Consider the following 17,884-nt stretch of genomic DNA (forward strand, 5'->3'; position numbering starts at 1 on the left):
AAGGTGTAAATAGTTTATATCTGGGAATATACTGGCCTATATAAATTTACATAAAATTATTTTAATTTTTTTGATGTTTTTTTTAGGACATTTATATCGGCATCCTGTAGACGATGCAGAGAGACAATTTGCACTTCCCAATAGCCAAGCTAAATCTGATGAGTTAAAGTATAATAGTGCATTTCCGGGTGCAAGGACACGTCATGAACTGGTACTATTTAAGGTGTCTGATGGAGGGTCTGTGATGTCTCCAGAGAATCTTCACATAATGAAAATGTTTCATGATGGCTTGATGAACGTAACTTTTACGGTTGATGAAATAGATGCAAAACGACTTTTAGAAGCCTATAATGATTTAAGAAATGCTACATCAAAAAAAAAAGTGACACTATTATCTGAATACAATAAAACTTTTAATATTGAAGAGTATAACAACTTAAGAAGCTTAACTGAATCAAGTGATAAGATTATATTGGAAAATACTAAGAACGGAAGTTTGAGACAAATAGATAACGAAATTTTATTGAGAAATCAAAAAGTTCAAGGTAATTTGGATTCATTTAGCTACAATAATGAGACAAATGGAAATAAAGAAGTTTCAAAGTTACAATCTGGTATTTTGAATAAATTTGAGAGAGCTACAAATGAAGTTGAATTATCAAATACTGCAGTTTATCAGTCTGTAAATGAAGATTTCGGATTATATAATGAGTCTGAGGGTTATCAAAATACTTATAAATTCAGAAATTTGCAGTTTAAGACTATTTCTGAGTCTTCTGGGAATCAAACACAAGAAACTCTCTTTTTTCAGGATCCAGTTAATATACAGTTTTACAACTCAAGTATCTCACCACGGCAACTAGCTCCCTCATTTCAACCTCATGGATTTGGAATTTTAAATAGATTTCCCTATAGGGTACCTGCCTCTCAGAAAAATGATACAAATAGCACAGGTAAAAATACTAGTTCTAAAAATGAATATTACTTAGATTCTCCAAATTTCACAAGTAACAAGTATATGGCACCAGAGCCAGTAGAGGAGATTGATCAAAAGACTGGATATAAAGTTACTAAATATAAATTTCATTTTGGTCATGTGTGTGCTAGAGTTCAAGGAGGAACCTGTAGAAGACCTTCAGGAATATTATGGATGTATAAAAATATTCATGATTTTGGAAGCCCCATTCCATCTCCATATGTCATAAATACACATACTTATCAATCCTTTAGAACTGACATGTGGTTATCTCCAGTGGGAATGAAGCATGATCCTAAAACAGAATATGTAACATCTTCAAAAGCTGCTATATTGGAATACCAGTTGTCAGATCAAGATTTTATTAGAAAGTATTCTATGTTATGGGAAAAACAATTTATTAAATACTGTTCTGAAGTACAGAACAAACTTGAGAACCACTACTATAATAAACAGGAGGGACCACAGGATTTAAGTATGATTTCCGAGAATGAGTTTTTAACAATCTCAAGCAAAGAAATCAAAAATTATACCCAAAATAATACTTTAGAGGACTCCAAAATTACAAAAAGGTTAAATACTACAGTTAGTACTCATATAATTGAAAAATCTCAAACATATTCTATTAATGATACTAAGCTTTCAACTACTCAAGAAATACCAAACACTTTTAGTAATATAACAAATATAACAATAAATCAAAATACATATAGTTCAAAAGCTGACAATCAACCGGGTATTCACAGCAATATTACTAGTATCAGAACAAGTAAAGCAAGTTCACAAGATACCTTTAGGTCAGATACTGGAAGTTCAGATAATCCCTTGAATATATATTACAATGCAAGAAGAGCACTTAGTGATGAATTGACTGATCAAACTTATATAGATTCACCTAAAGACTATGCTATTATTGGATCTCTAATAGCTATTCTTATAGTATACGGCTGGTCAGTTGGATATGGGTGCAACATATATACATCCAGAGCTACTAGTGGCGTTTTTGGTGCATTAGCTGCTTTGTTAGCATATGTTGGAGGAGCTGGTTTGTGTTACTTAGCAGGACTTGAGCATACAACAACTGCATCTGCAGCTCCTTTCTTAGTTCTTGGTGTTGGAATGGATGATTCATTTGTTGTGATAAACTCTTATAATATGACATACCCACTTAAGAGTGCAGAAGACAGAATTGTTTCTGCAATTAGAGACTGTGGATTATCTATATCTTTAACAACACTTACAAATCTTTTATCCTTTGCAATTGGAACTTCAACGGGATATTTGGCCATTAGAAATTTTTGTATACTTACTTTTGTTGGTCTTTTATTTGGGTATATAACATGCCTTACTATTTTACTAGGAGTTTTGTGTATAGATGCTAGGTTGGAGGAGGAAAGAAGAATTAAGTTTTGTGGAAAGATTTTCCTGGCAAATCGGAAAGCTCCTGACTCTATCGATAAATCTAGAAATATTTTACTTAAAGATTTCTCAACTGTTTTTCTTATTGGATATCTTACTAATCAATATTTACATAAAGATTTCAAATCCAATAGTTTATCAAAAATAGACCAAATTAAAATGATATTAAAACCACAAGATTATATAAGCAATACAAAGAAGGTAAGTTCAAGTGAAGATAAAGAAAAAAGTGAATCTAAGCAGAATAATAATATGTGTCAAAGTGATACGGTTAGTACTATATCCAAAAGTAAAATAAATATTCAGATAAATGAAAAGCCAAATGGAGCAAATAAAAACCTAGAGTATAATGCAGAGTTGGATAGGAGCAAGCTAACAGAAAGTGATAAAAAATTTGTTTTAGAAGGAGATTCTAAAGTTAGTACTGGAAGTAAATTAAATTTTCAGAACAGTTTATTATCAAGTTCATCTTCAGCCTTACTCTCTATTCCTATTAAGGAACAACAATTCTTAGATACAAGACATCTTTCAAAGCAAACAAGAAGAGTTCGAAATCCTTCCTCTAACTTAATTGGAAATAAAATACAAAAAGAAGAATCTAATATTAGGTTTTTCACAGGAGATTCATATATAAACTCCTCAGTATCTGCTAAGCAAGATTTAAGTGGAGGGTCTACCAAATATGATCATATACCTAAATCCAATAGTTTCACTAGTGATTCTGTTATACTTAGTAAAAAGCAAAATTCTACTACTGAAGATATGAGACAATTATTTCCTAAATCTCAATCAGCTTTCGATTTGTGCTTAAATGGTAGTTCTAACCTAGCTTTGAGCTCAGAATCTAGCTCAACATTAAGTATAAAATCAAATTCCAATTTACAGAATAGCCAAATTTCTGATAATGAGGTGAATACAAAATCAAAATTAACAATTTATTCAGCATTTTCACAAGAAACAAGAGACAACTTATCTACTATTATTGAAGAGGAGTCATTAACTGAAAGTTTTCCTATGGAACCTCAGCAAAATATTGGAAGAAAAAGTCGACGCTTTGTTATCCGATACTATGCAAGGTTTCTAACTATGTTACCTGTAAGGGTTGGTATACTTTTATTATCTATGGTATTCTTTGGAGTATCTATATACTCAGCAGTAGAGTTAAAAATGGGACTAGATCTAAAGGTATTAGCACCACCTTCATCACAAGTCTATAAGTTTTTTGTAAATCATGAAGTACTATTCAATAAATACGGAGATATTACATATTTAATGTTCCCAGCATCTCAGAATACTAATAATCAAGGGGATAATACATGGTGGAGTTCAGAATTTAGAGAAAGTTATAGAAACCTACAAGAAAAAATACACAACGCATGGTTTACAAAACTAAAGTTAGATGGGATGTCAGCATTTTATGATTCATTATTAATTAAAGGACTTCCTCAAGATCCACAAGAGTATTCCAAAATGCTAAAAGCTTTTATTAAATCTCCATATAATAGACATTTTGAAGATGATTTTGTGTTCAACTCAAAAAGTGGAGAGTTAGAAGCTTGGAGATCTATCTTGGTCCCAAAATATCTACCTGACACTTCAGTCAGAGGAAAATATATGACAGATATAAGGCATATAATGGAAAGTACTCCTAATATTAAGCATCCAATTGCTTATAGTCCTCTTTTCATATTTTATGAAAGTGACGTTTCAATTTTACCTCAAACCTTGTACAACATGGGTTGCGCTTTAATTGCTGTTCTATTAGTAAGTTAAATTCAACAGATGGGTATATGGAGCTAGATAAAATGCATATCTATAAGAGTGTTTAAGTTCTACAATATATCTTCAGGTATTGTCTCAGCAAGTATTAGTTTGTCTTTTAAAAATGGATCTCTAAAGAGAAACACTAGACACTGAACAAAATTTCAGAATTATCAATATTTACCTCTACACTATTGAAGTCTATAGCCGATTAGCAATCTTTATCCAGTTTAGTAATTTGAGAATTTCTTCAATCAGAACTTTTGAAGTAATCCTAGCTGCAGCATATACCTTTTCATATTTCAACATTTCACTATAACTAGCTCCTCATTACCCATACAATTATCTCATTCATATTCTTATTCCTTTTATTATTATTAGGCATCATTGATTCTAATGCCAAGCGTATCTTCTGTCATTATAGTCATAACTATCTTATGCATGGTAGATACTTGTATTATTGGAATGATGGCTCAATGGGGTTTGAATTTAAATATGCTTACTATGGTTAATTTAATCATGTCAATTGGTATATCTGTAGACTATTCAACACATATATGCCATACTTTTGCTCATTGTGCCGGTGAAAATAGAAGCATAAGAGTTATTGAGACGCTAGGTAAGTTATTAAGATCATATCAAAATATGTATCAAGTTCTTAATAATATGATCCTATATCTCTAATTTACTTATCAAAAAACTCAAAATAGTTGAGTTACACAATATAAAATATTTTCAATTTAAATTATTAAATATAATTCACTAAACACCCTTTATTATAGGTTTAATGGGTATTCCAATTTTTCATGGTGCAATTTCAACTCAATTTGCAGTGACTGTATTGGCATTTTCCGATTCTTATATCTTACAAACATTCTATAAAATGATGACACTAGTAGTATGTATTGGGATATGTTATGGTGCAATAATTCTACCTGCTATCTTGACTATCTTTGGGCCAATGGAGGTAGTTAAATATGTTAAAGTTCAAGATGAAAACAAAGAAAATCCAGTTATAACCACATCTACAAAACCTATTGTAATCCATTCTACAGAAACAGGTATTCAGAAATCAGAAATATAATCTATTAGATAGCAAGTAAAGTCCCCTATAATAAATTTCCAAAAAGTTTTAGTAATATTGCTAATTAGCAGCATAAATTTCATTTCTGTTGTTACTATGGGCAATTATAGACTTTGTGAATATACGAGTTACTTTTAATTCCAGGGTTGTATTACAAAATAAAAGTTTATTAGGCGGGAGGAGGCTCTTCAATTAACCTAGAGGTCTACTTTTGATTGGTATAAGAAAGAAAATATTATAGTATATTTGCTACTGTATAGAAATTACTTACTTCTAAGGCTGGAGTTTATATCCAATTCTGTACAAATATTTGGAATTTTTGACTTAATTGTTGTGGATTCAGGAATTAAAAATTTTAGAAACTTATAAATCTAAAAAAAGAAAAAAAAGGAAAATATCTAATATCTCAATAGGTGGACATAAGTATTAAGAAATTCTGTAAATCATTATAATATGCATTCCGAATTACAGAAACAACTGAGGAGTAATAAATTAAATAATTTAATTTCAGAAAATATTGAATATAACTCCCTAAAACCCTATAGAAAAGGGAAATCAGCTGTTTCATTTCTATATGATACATACAACTCAGGAATTAAAGATAAACTTAGAAATACCACTACTTTGAATCCATATGAGAACTTAAATAGGCTACAGTATCAATGTTTACAATGTTTGGATGAGCTATTTAAGCTTAACCCGAAGATGGCGGATGAGAACTTTAATTTACTATTTCAAAAGAAAGAAGATATAAAGTTTATACAATTATTAACAAAAGATGAGGCAAATGAGAGATTTAAACACTTAAAACTTTTGATTGATTACTTGGTTCCATATTTTATGCACAATAGTGCAAAGTTGTGCTTTGAGTACTTAATCCAAGCTTATGAAATCCATATATATCTTAGTGAATATATTTTTTTTTCTTTGTTACCATATCATGATACTGGTTTATTTGCAAGAATGGTTCAAATACTGGAGATGAGTGAATCAAGTCAATTTTTTGGAATTGCAAATGCTATAAAGAAAACTAGAACACCAATAATTTCAAGATCTGTATTATCTGTATACTTACTGAGAAATATTGATGCATTTAGGATTTTGGTTAATTTTTGGCAGAATCAGCTATCTAAATATTCCAGTACTAAGAATATCCCTCTGACAAATCTTGTAACTTGGCTCATAGCTGAGATGATTGAAGAACTGCCAGTAACGAAGGACAAGAATTCAGAAAAAATCGAAGCATACTTGCGTTTAATAATTGAAGACATTGTTTTAGATACATGCATAAGAAAACCTCATTATGAAGAACTAAGATGTGCAGGATATTGTATATTATTTAAATTGGCTCAGATTTCTATTCCACTTTCATTGGATGCTCAGAACAATGTTGTGAAGAGTATTTTTGCATCTATTTTTAGTAAGAAGGGATACCAGTACATCCTTCGCAATTTGCCTGAAACTCTAGTTTTACTGAATAAGTGGTTATATCATTTTGGTACACTGGATAAATTAGAGTTCTGGGATTTCGAAGTAATTAGGTATATTCTAGAATATCAGCAAGACTTTATAGATGCTATAACATTTCTTTTGAAGTGGGATAGTGATATTTTGTATGTTATTGTTATGATTATCAAGTCAGTTATAAGATTTCAAGATGAGAGTAAAAGCAGTATTAAGTTTATTTTTAACCTTATCTCGTGCTTAAATAGTTCTGAAAATAATATTAATAGGATGGGAGAAGTTTATATTCAAGCTTTAATACTTTGTATAATTGATCTGTATCAGGTTGTAGACAACTATGATTCTTTAAATATGATAATGGATAAACTGAATAAATCAAACAATAAGGATATATCAGCAGCAATATCATTTGCTTTAAAAGTCTGTAGTTACCAAAATAATGGAGATATAGGTAACGGCTTGAACTCACTTCAGAGATGTTTTAACAGTTTTATTATCCACTCTAGAAACAAGAGTAACGAAAACTTGGAAGATGATATTCAAGAAGGTAATTTGAATACATTGATATCATTGTTGAGCTCTCCTAATGATGCTATTCAAAGTTCTTGTTTCGATATTATATACAATATGATTGTAAAACTCAAGTCTCAGATAGTTAGAAAAGAAGATATAAATATATCTATCTTGCAGATGAATATTTTTGATATTGCAATCGAACACTTTCTTAGTTTAAATTATTCAAGTCAAGAGTCAATTGATAGATATAATAGGTTGATAGAGTTGGATTTTCTTTTGGATATTGCAAATTACCTAGACTCAACTCAATTAAATAGTAATAATTGGCGTTGTACCTATATTTTTAAATGTATGATTGAGCATTTGTCAAATTCTACATCTATATCCTTAAATAAACTAATAAATATTAAACTTAAAACTGACTTTCTTTGTTTTGAGTCTTTATTTATCAATAGTCTCTATAATGTGAACAAAAATTTTAAGGAAGATATTATGAGTACCTTATTGAATATTAAGAAATTGTTAACATATATGAATGAAAGGACACATAATTCTTGGTCAACAATGACCAGTATTGAATATATTTATAAAGAAAAACCTCTAATGCCAATATTATTTAATCTATCAAGAATATCTTCAATTCCAGAAATTTCTCAAATGTCTAATGACATTATTGAAATACTATTCCCAGATAACCAAAGTTATTTGGCAAATATATTAAATACTAATCAATGGTCCGATTCTCAAATAATAAACTTGTTCTTTTTACTTGATGAAATAAAAGATTCTGCAAATGAAAATGATGGAATACATAATTCAACTAATATTCAAAAAGCTGAGGAACGAAGTTTAATAAAGAATTTAATAGATGAATACGAGAGTACCCATACTAATAATAATAGTAATAAGTATTCAGACTCAAATTATAGAACAGGAGTGAATCAAATTGGTATATATCTAATGAAAGGTAAAATAATTAAGATATTGGAACTTTTATATATTAAATTGTACTCTGTTATTGCAAAGTATGTTGGGAATGCAAAAAATGAATCAAATATTGGAGGCAAAATTATAATTAGTTTATTACGCTTTGTAATGATAAAGTGTATATTGCCAAAAACAGGCTTAACATCAAGAATACTCGTTATTTCTTTGATAGATACGTTAGATGTTACTATGAAAATACAGTCTGGTGAAATACTTCGACTTCCTCTTTCTCATATACTCCAATCAGGCTATGATACTGAAGAGGTTATTATAGAAGTTATAAAGGTATATTTAAAAGCTTTAGGATCTTCAGAAGGAAATATCTTCAATTTGAGTACCCTTGAACACTTTTCTAATTCTCTTTTTGGATCTCCAATATTTCATCAAGTGATAATTAGCCATTGTTATACAGTTTTGGAAATACTTGTTCAAAGACTCGGATTGGTTTCGGATGGAAAAGATGTGTATGAAGACATTCAAAAAAAAGATAAAACTGACAAACTGACTATGATAATGTTGATGTTTGCAGTATTTTCTCTATCTGGGATATTACAGGAAACTTCTACAGAACAAAGAATTGCCTCAATTAAACTTTGTATAGTTCTTAAAGGAGAACTCTCAGCTTTATCTAATTTGGAGTATATAAATATATCAGTAATTTTAGAGGCTATTTTGGGAGTTGAGAAATTTAGAAGAATTCAAACAAATCCTAATGAGATTGTAATTCAGAAAATAAGTAAAAAATCAATTAGAGTAAGTAATATAGAGGAATTTATGGATATAATACTGACAAATCAAGTGGATATTATTTCAAGTTCTAAAAGATTAAATACAATAAGTAGCTATGACAATGTGGGCTCTAACAAATTATGTGATATCTCTTATCTTTATTTTGGTATATTGATAGGATTATTTACGTATATTAGTGAAGATAGTAATGAGAAATTAGAAGATAATATAGATCTAGGTATGATTAATTTTTGGAAGCTTCAAATAATAGGACTTGTAATTGATATCACCTTTTTAGATTTTCTGGCTGATTGTATTTCATCTAGCTTTTCTCATATAATAAAAAGTTTTTCAAACCAAAGCTATATTTCTATTGATGGTACTACTTCGATTGTGGTTTCTATATATAGGGATCTACTAAAAGAAATATGTAAAAACTCTGAAGAGATAAATTTAAATTCTGTGGAAACCTTAAATGACTATAACCAAATAATAAAAATTCAGATGACTTGTATTTTTAAGCCTATATCAAGTATATCTAGCAAAAAACTCTCAGATCCAAAATTAGCAGCAGATATTGAGAGTATTCTAAGACAAACATTTAGCTTAACACACATATGGAACTGTCTAACTGATGATGAAGTTGTCGAAGTAATCTCTGTATATTTGGAATTTACAAAAGTTAATGATTTTAAGATTGAAGAATCATTAATATTTGTAGATATTTCGTTTTCTATTTGCCTGAAACTTCTCCAATACTGCTTATATAAAAACCGAATCCAGCTTCAATTTACTAGTTCACTTTTCAAATTTTTGTCTCAGCAAAATATAGTTGGAAGTTGCAAACTTGATAATGAAAAGCATCTAAGTGAATCTATTTCATGTTGCTGTGAGATTATTCAGTCTTGTTTTGATATTATTAAAGAAGTTAACCCTCAAATAACTGATGTAGCTGGTGAATTTACAAGCAACTCTCACATACATTCTGCAATACTCAATGTTGTTGGTAACCTCTTAAATTGCAATAGACATATTTTAGATATTACAGAGGAGACTGAAGAGCTGACACTGAGATGCATTGAGATATATATTGGTTATCATAATAGAAATATTGATGAAATTGAAGCATCTAATTTAAACCAAAATCAAACAGTTCATTCAAGCATTTTTGCACAAAGTCCTACAATTGTATCATCTTTAATATATATCCTAGTGAATATAATGTCAGATAGGTCTTATAATAAATTGAACTTTGATCGTAGTGTTAACATTGTTAGCTTTATTTATAAATGGGTACTAGTAAATCTACCTAGTAATAGAACTGAATGGATTCCTTCAAGCTTTAAATTTCCTTTACAGACTTACATAAGCAGAATATCTCCTTCACATTCTCACCTTACCAAAGTTATACTTTTTAAGGTTTTGGTAAATCCCTTAGTTTTAGATATTGTCAACAATAATAATTCTAGAAATCTCAAGAATTTTATCAAGAATATTGAGTCAATTTCAGATATTATCTATCTTGGTTCAAATGACAATAAATCAGAATATAATATCATGGGAATCAAAAATTTTGAAGATTTGGGTAATGAAACTACTAAATCTTCAGAGCTTAAAACTGAATATTATCTTAATTCTACTAAAAACTCTGAACATACCATTATATTATCCAATACATGCCATCCTCAAACCTTTGTAAATTGTTTTAATTATGGGATTGCTTTAGGTTTCACTATTTTATTGAAGCACTATTCAGTGAAGTTTGTTGGAATTGAAAATATTGGGTTATTCATCTCACCTATAAATGCAGCTATGATTAATTATAGTGAAGAGAAACCCTATGAATTACTCGATAATATAGTCGATTTACTAATATTAAAAAGTAAACAAAATTATAAAGGATCCATGGATCTTTTGAATTGTTTTTCAACACTGTTAGATATTATTTTAAAGGATGAAGTCATTCATCCTTTATTATTGGATTCAGTGGTATACTTCATATATAGATCCATTAACAGAATTTCTGAAATTAATAAAGGAAGTGATGAAAATTCAGAATATAAGCGAATTTCTATAATAGATTTGTCAAATATAGTAACTAAACTAATTGCTTTGGAATCTAGAATGGAAAGTAAGATATTTAAGAAACTGTTTAAAAATATATGCAATGTGCATAGTAAAAGAGACATTTCAGATTTTTCGTCTCTAAAGGCTATTAAGACGAGTTATGATTCAACTACAAATGGTTATATGGAGTTATTTGAAGAGAATGAATATTCTCACTTGATACAGAACAGAGAATTGTTTAGCTCGAGTATATTAAGAAAAATAAGAAAAAGTCTCCACTTCCTCACCTCGAACATTTTAAAAGGAATTACAGCTGGAGATTTAATCCTAACATTAATACCCCATATTTTGGAACTATGCACAACAAAACTCAGAAATAGTTTTATTAATAGCACGCAAGTTATAGGATACTCTATTTTTGAAAGGTATTATAGTAAATATATATGTGAAAATTCATTCTTGTATTTAATGGAAGCATCAGCTATTTGTAAAGGTGAAGTACAAAATTATATAAGTTCTATTCCTAAATCTAATCAATCATATATTAGAAAATCATTAATAAGCGAATTTTGTGATTCTATCCAATGTTTATTAGCATATTTATATAGCTTACTACCTGAAATTATTAACAGGACAGATGATAAGGAAGTGCGATCAAAGAAGAGTATATGGATTAAGGGATGGTGTTGTATTGTAGATATGCTTGAAATATTTGAATCGGCTTGCAAATCAGAGATAATTAATGTTACTATACCGATAATAGTAAGAATATTTCAGATTAAAGTTACAGATTCTTTGTTAATGTTACCAGTTATAAAATTTATGATTAGACTTGTAAATACAGCTGATCAAAACTCTATAAAGTCTAAATTAAAAAATAAGAATAGGACTTATCTACCTAAAGTGGATCAAATATTTATAAATTATCCACTTGTGGTCGAAAATATGGATTTAATTATGGAAGTACTAGTAGAAATACTCAGTCTATTAATTAAAGACTTCTCCAACGATCCTACAATATATATACAAATGACACCATTTATAAATTTGCTAAATATACTAATGGATACAGAGATTGGAAGTTTATTTATTATTTCCAATTTAACTAGAAAATTTTTACTGGATATTTTATGTACAGAGACTTTCATGGTGAAAATAGATGTTTCTTTCTTGTATGAATTAATTATTAGCGAGTTGAGGAACAATAATAAAGATACTAAGGACAATATAAATCAAAAGAGTACATTGAAGATTATGGACCATTCTGGAATTTACTCTTATTATATTCGTATGACTTATAAGAAGTATAAAAATGATCCTTGTACTTCTGAAATGTTGAAATTGTTGATCCTATTTAGCAAGGTTGCACTACCAATAGACTCATTTTTACCAAATATATGTAGTATTATGGAAGAGTTGTCAAGTAAGCTGTTCTTATGTATCAAGGAAAATAACTCCAGTATGAAAATACAAAAGCAAATAAGCTTTCTTCTATGGATCTCTTCCTTTGGAATTGTTATGAAGGATCCAAAAACTATTTCCAAAAATTGCGAATTTGTACAGGAAGCATCAGGATTAATTTTACTTATAATTAATCTACTTATAATATCAATCTCACAAAGTTATTATAAATATCAATCTCTTATTAAAGATGAGGATAATGAATTAAGGAAAGAGATCATAGTTTCAAAATATTTAAGTTCTACATTGGGAAATGGTTTAGAGACAACTCATGGATTTATACATTCTAATTGGCTTGATGACGATCTAAGTAGACAACCTATATATATTTCAAAAAATACAAGCACACAAAATTCTTCAAGCTCAATAGAAAAAAACAAGTGTAATAACCTGACTGGAAATTATTGGCTTATTGAAGGAGCTCTAACAACTTTGACTTCTTCATTCGTATTAAAATTAAATGGCAAACAATTAAGGGAATTTGTACAGTTGGTTAAGAGATTAATTCACCGTAATAATCAAAGTAAACTTTCCGAGATAGTAGAAAAAGAAAAACAAAAGAAAAAGGAAGCTCTTCATACAAGTGGTTTCCAATTAAGTAAACCAGACTTTGATTTTACAAGAACTGCCTATGATTCTAATAGTTTAAATAGTGAGTTAACAAAGGAATACTCTATACGTGATATATACAGCTGTAGACTGTGGGTACTTATTATAACTTCAATTATTGAATTCTTGGGTGACTTCGGTATTTATTGTATAATTGAAGATTTTGCAATAGACCTAAAATGTATTATTGATATGATCCAGTCTCAGGCCTTAAGTTGCGTACAGAATATCATTTTAGATCAATATAAAGATGAGAATAAAGGGTGGAAAGAAATTAAGAGAGATATCAAATTTAAAACAAGAAAATTTATGGTACTAAATCATTTCAAATATGGTGGATGGTACTGGTATGATATTGGTATTTATTGTATGGTTCTGATTAAAGTGATATTCTTAAATCTCACTCAAGAGTCAGATTTAAATAGTGGTACAAAGGATATACCTATTGAAATAGAAGAAAATTTAATTACTTCAATGATTACAAATATTGAGATGTATGCATTGTTTGACAAGAATACATATCAAGATATATCTGGATGTGGTTACCAATGGAATATATTACTACAGAAATCATGGATATCTTGTATTAAAGCATTAAGAGGCCATGATTTAGTTCTTGAAAACTTAATTCAATCTTTTACTGAAAGATTAACCTCTTCAAATGAAACTATTCGCTTAAATTCAGTTAAAATACTTCTAGAATTATGGAAAAATGAAATATGTGGTTTCACATTACTACCATTTATCTCTCATATATTGCCAGGTATTGCTGAACTTCAAAATGATCATTCTGAAGTAATCATTGAAACAACCAAATTATTAATTAAGGAAATAGAGGGCAGAACAGGCCAGTCAATTAGTGAATATCTAAAGAAGTAGATAAAACTACCAATTCTATACATTAAAATAAGTGATTTATCGTAGTGAAATCAAAATATTCAGATAACACTAGTATTTATTACATCTAGAAATATTCTATAATCATGTATAGTCAGTTTATAAGATCTATTTTATTATAGTTCCAAATACAGTAATTTAATATTCAGAATTAAGTCTGAAGACCCTTATTTAAAATAAAAAAAAAAAGATAAATTATTTACACTTGTTGAACTGCAGATATGACTTTAGTTGCATTATTTGACCATATATGGAATGTCTCTATAGTTTCCAACACAAAGTTATTAGATGATTCCTGCACATTCTTTAAATTATCCTCTAAAGCTTCTAATTTAGCTTGGGAGTCCAGTAATCTTTGTTGTATCTTCTCCAATTTGCATTTGGATTTAGAATGTAGCATCTTTAAAAATAAATTCTCCTCTTCACTAATTACGCATCCAACTATATCATTAATTGGAATTAATTTCTCTATTAATAGATTCTCATCACTTTCATCTTGTTTCTTTAAATTTATAATATCATCAACATTTAAGCTATAAACTTTTTCACCCAATTCTTTAATTTGCAACATTCTCTCATCTGCAACATCAAGCTTATACTGTATACCATACTCCTTAGATGTAGAATTAAATACTTCAATTAGTCGTATTCTTAACTCTGCAAGTAAACGTTGGTAGTACTCCATAATATTTAAATATACAAAGTTGTCCATATCACTTAATGGGTTAAGTAAATCCGTCACCTTTGGAATGCTTGAAACTACTCCCACACACTTATTATTGTCCAAATCCAAGTACTTACCAATCCAAGCATCCAATATTTGTTGATACCTTGACTTCCCATTCATCTATATAATATAGAAAAATCTATACAAGAACACATATTTGTGGGTTGTTGGCGGGCCTTGCCAGATCAATCCATTTTATCTAAAGAAAGTAAAAAAAAACAAAAGAGAATTGGCGCAAAAACAGCACAAGAATTAAATCCAAAAAATTATTGGTGATTTATATAAGGCGCCTTTTAGGGGATTATTTTCGTCTATATTTTCGATCTTATTCCATATAATATTTATAATTATTCATATATTCCAATTACTATAGAGACATATTATTCACTAAACCATTTATAGAATTCATATTTAAATCATTTTGTTCAATTTTTTTCTTAAATCTATTTTTAGGTTTAATAAAGTTAGCTGGTCCATTCTTCTTCGTGGCAGCTATAGAAGCTTCTAAAGTAGGTAAACCTGGTATAATATATTCAGATCTAGACTTTCTTTGATTGTTTACATCTTTAGATACATCTTGTATACCTCTAGCAACTCTCATTCTTTCTGCAAAATCACTAGTAGCCCATCTAGGTCTATATACTTGCTTCTCTGGAGTTACTTTAGGTTTAAACTCTCTACCTGGTGAAACTGATCTATAAATAATATTTCCTCTAGTACTTAATAATGAAGGTGTCCAAAAAGCTGAATATAATGTATCGAAATCTATACGACCCAACAAATCTCCATTGTAACGAAATACTCTAATAGCATTGTCAACCCTTAGTCTTGGTGAAGTAGTAGATGCTAACAAATATCTTCCACCAAAAGACCATTCAAGAGTAATGCAACAAGATGCATTTGTTTGTCCAATAAGTTTTTGTTTAGTAACATCCCATATATCTAATTCTCCAGCCAAATTACCAAATCCTCCATAGGCAAACCACTTTCCAGAAGGGTTCCATCTTATTGTATTTCGTCTTGACCTTCCAAAGCTTAATTTTGGAGATCCATCATAGCCACTATTTAAGGTTAATTCAGGAGGAATTACACCCTTGCAAAGTAAAAATTCATTTTCAATTGGAGACCAGGCAACATCATTAACAGGCCCTTCACTTGAAGATACAACTTCAATATATTTAACATTATACTTATTTGACACAGAAATATTATTTTTAGATTCAGAAGTCTTATCTTTAGACCATATATCATTAGGCATAACTGTTTTAGTATTATTTATCCTAAATAAGTGTAAACTTGATGAACCAAAATATGATTTTCCTAATGTTTCTCCTTCTACTTGTGTAAATACTAATAAAGATGTTGCATTGTAATTCCATGATAACTGGGCTTGCTGAACTTCACTTAATTCCTTATTGTTAATCAAATATATAGATGATATCTTATCTAGATTCCTTTCAATATGATAAATATAAATATCTACATTTGGATTTGAATAATAAGCTACTATAGCAAAATTTAAATAAGTATTATTTAAATCTTGTTTATTTGAAATTTCACTTGATAACGATAACTGAATACTTTTGTTAAATGTCAATGTTTCAATAGGATTATCTAAAGACTCTGTATGGCCATCATATATGGACAAACATGTATCTTGTACTTTGAATGCCCAAAGTTCATTATTACTCCAACGATAAGGGGGCCAGGTACTTAAGACTTTGGCACTATTTGTTCGGAATGGAAAAGAAAATAACAGTTTTAATTCATTTCCTAGCTTATATACACATAAATTATCTTCATTTTTACCTTGCTCATAGACAGTTAAAATAAGTAAATAACTACCTAGGGGTGAATATTGGAGTTTCCTAACAGGGAAATTACCTTCGACCTTGAGTATCTTATTCATCTCATCAGTAACTATAATCACAGAGTTCTTGGATTCAGCCGGTACATAACAATATCCTCGTCCTTGTGATTCATGTGTATATATTTCAACACCCGGTAAATATGGTATTGGTTTCTCTATAATATTTTCATTAGATTTATTTGATGTTATACCTCTAATTTTGTAAACTCCTCCCTTGCCCAGGCAGATAACCTCATCTCCATGATCCATTCTGATAATTTAAGGAGTCGATTATATATATAAAAAGTGGTATTTTGAAAAAATTCCTTGTTCTTAAAGTAGAGGTCCAACTATATCGCTAGGAGTTATATAGACAACTTTCTGGCGCTGACGTGTCTCTGATATTCCCTTAGCGTGGAATTTGGGTCTATAATTAGTAGAATTTCTAAATATGTAAATATATTGAAATTATGTAAATAAAAAGATGGCCAATAATGATGACAATGATATCTTTAAAGAAAATCCAAATTTTGATAATAATTGTCTAGACCCAGAGGACATTACTGAAACTAGTTTTTCTCCAGTATCAATAAATGGTAATAATACCTTTAATACAAGTACATCTATTACCACACATTTAAGTTCTTCTCATGCAGATAATTCGGCAATTCAACCTTCATATAATCTTAATAAATTACAAACAGGTAGTATAATAGATGTTAAGGAGTCTACTTATAGTCCTATTGATAAGTCTCAATATAGTTTACCTTCTTATTCAACAGTAAATAATAATCAAAGTGAATACCATAATCCACCACAGTTATATAGATCTTTTAATGATTTGAATGGGTCTAGTATATCTGGTAGTTTAGAAGCTATTGAAAGAGAAAGCCAAAAAAGATCAGCATCTTGCTATGATTCACCTATTTTAGACAATAGTTCTACAATATATCTGGATAAAACTAAGAAGAATTTGCATAATCAACAATATAGACACTATACTCAGCAACAATTAGAAGGTGTGGATGATATCTTAGCTTCTCAGCATTATCAACCGTACCAACAACATAGTCAACATAATCAACCGAATCCAATTAATCAATCTGATTTAAAAAGCAAATATAATCAAAATAGTCAAATTGGTCAGAATATACAGTCCTCTGAATATGCTAAATCTATGCATAATGAACATATTTACTTTTCTCAACAATCTCAACCACAAAAGAGTTCTCAAATTTCTATAAATAATAAACATCAACCTCACAATATAACCCGGAAAAATTTGCATCAAAACCAATTAACTATGAATAATTATAATTTGCTTTTTAAATCAGATTG

General features: G+C 29.2%; 5 protein-coding genes across 5 annotated transcripts; 3 read left to right on the forward strand and 2 right to left on the reverse strand.

The window, feature by feature from the left end:
- Positions 1–73: 73 nt before the first annotated feature.
- cand_028890 (patched family protein) lies at positions 74–4,168 on the forward strand (the record flags this gene model as incomplete). Its single annotated transcript, XM_067213116.1, has 1 exon — positions 74–4,168. One exon carries the CDS (start codon positions 74–76, stop codon positions 4,166–4,168), a length of 4,095 nt encoding a protein of 1,364 aa, XP_067067706.1.
- Positions 4,169–5,693: 1,525 nt separating this feature from the next.
- cand_028900 (HEAT repeat family protein) lies at positions 5,694–13,952 on the forward strand (the record flags this gene model as incomplete). The annotated part of the gene is made up of 1 exon (XM_067213117.1): positions 5,694–13,952. One exon carries the CDS (start codon positions 5,694–5,696, stop codon positions 13,950–13,952), a length of 8,259 nt encoding a protein of 2,752 aa, XP_067067707.1.
- A 217-nt stretch (positions 13,953–14,169) lies between these two features.
- On the reverse strand, positions 14,170–14,817 carry cand_028910 (uncharacterized protein; the record flags this gene model as incomplete). The annotated part of the gene is made up of 1 exon (XM_067213118.1): positions 14,170–14,817. One exon carries the CDS (start codon positions 14,815–14,817, stop codon positions 14,170–14,172), a length of 648 nt encoding a protein of 215 aa, XP_067067708.1.
- A 247-nt stretch (positions 14,818–15,064) lies between these two features.
- Positions 15,065–16,816, reverse strand: cand_028920 (uncharacterized protein; the record flags this gene model as incomplete). Its single annotated transcript, XM_067213119.1, has 1 exon — positions 15,065–16,816. One exon carries the CDS (start codon positions 16,814–16,816, stop codon positions 15,065–15,067), a length of 1,752 nt encoding a protein of 583 aa, XP_067067709.1.
- A 214-nt stretch (positions 16,817–17,030) lies between these two features.
- On the forward strand, positions 17,031–17,794 carry cand_028930 (uncharacterized protein; the record flags this gene model as incomplete). Its single annotated transcript, XM_067213120.1, has 2 exons — positions 17,031–17,688; positions 17,772–17,794. 2 exons carry the CDS (start codon positions 17,031–17,033, stop codon positions 17,792–17,794), a joined length of 681 nt encoding a protein of 226 aa, XP_067067710.1.
- Between the last annotated feature and the right edge of the window lie 90 nt (positions 17,795–17,884).

This window comes from Cryptosporidium andersoni (assembly GCF_001865355.1).
Source record: "Cryptosporidium andersoni isolate 30847 chromosome Unknown contig_58, whole genome shotgun sequence".
Lineage (NCBI taxonomy): Eukaryota > Apicomplexa > Conoidasida > Eucoccidiorida > Cryptosporidiidae > Cryptosporidium > Cryptosporidium andersoni.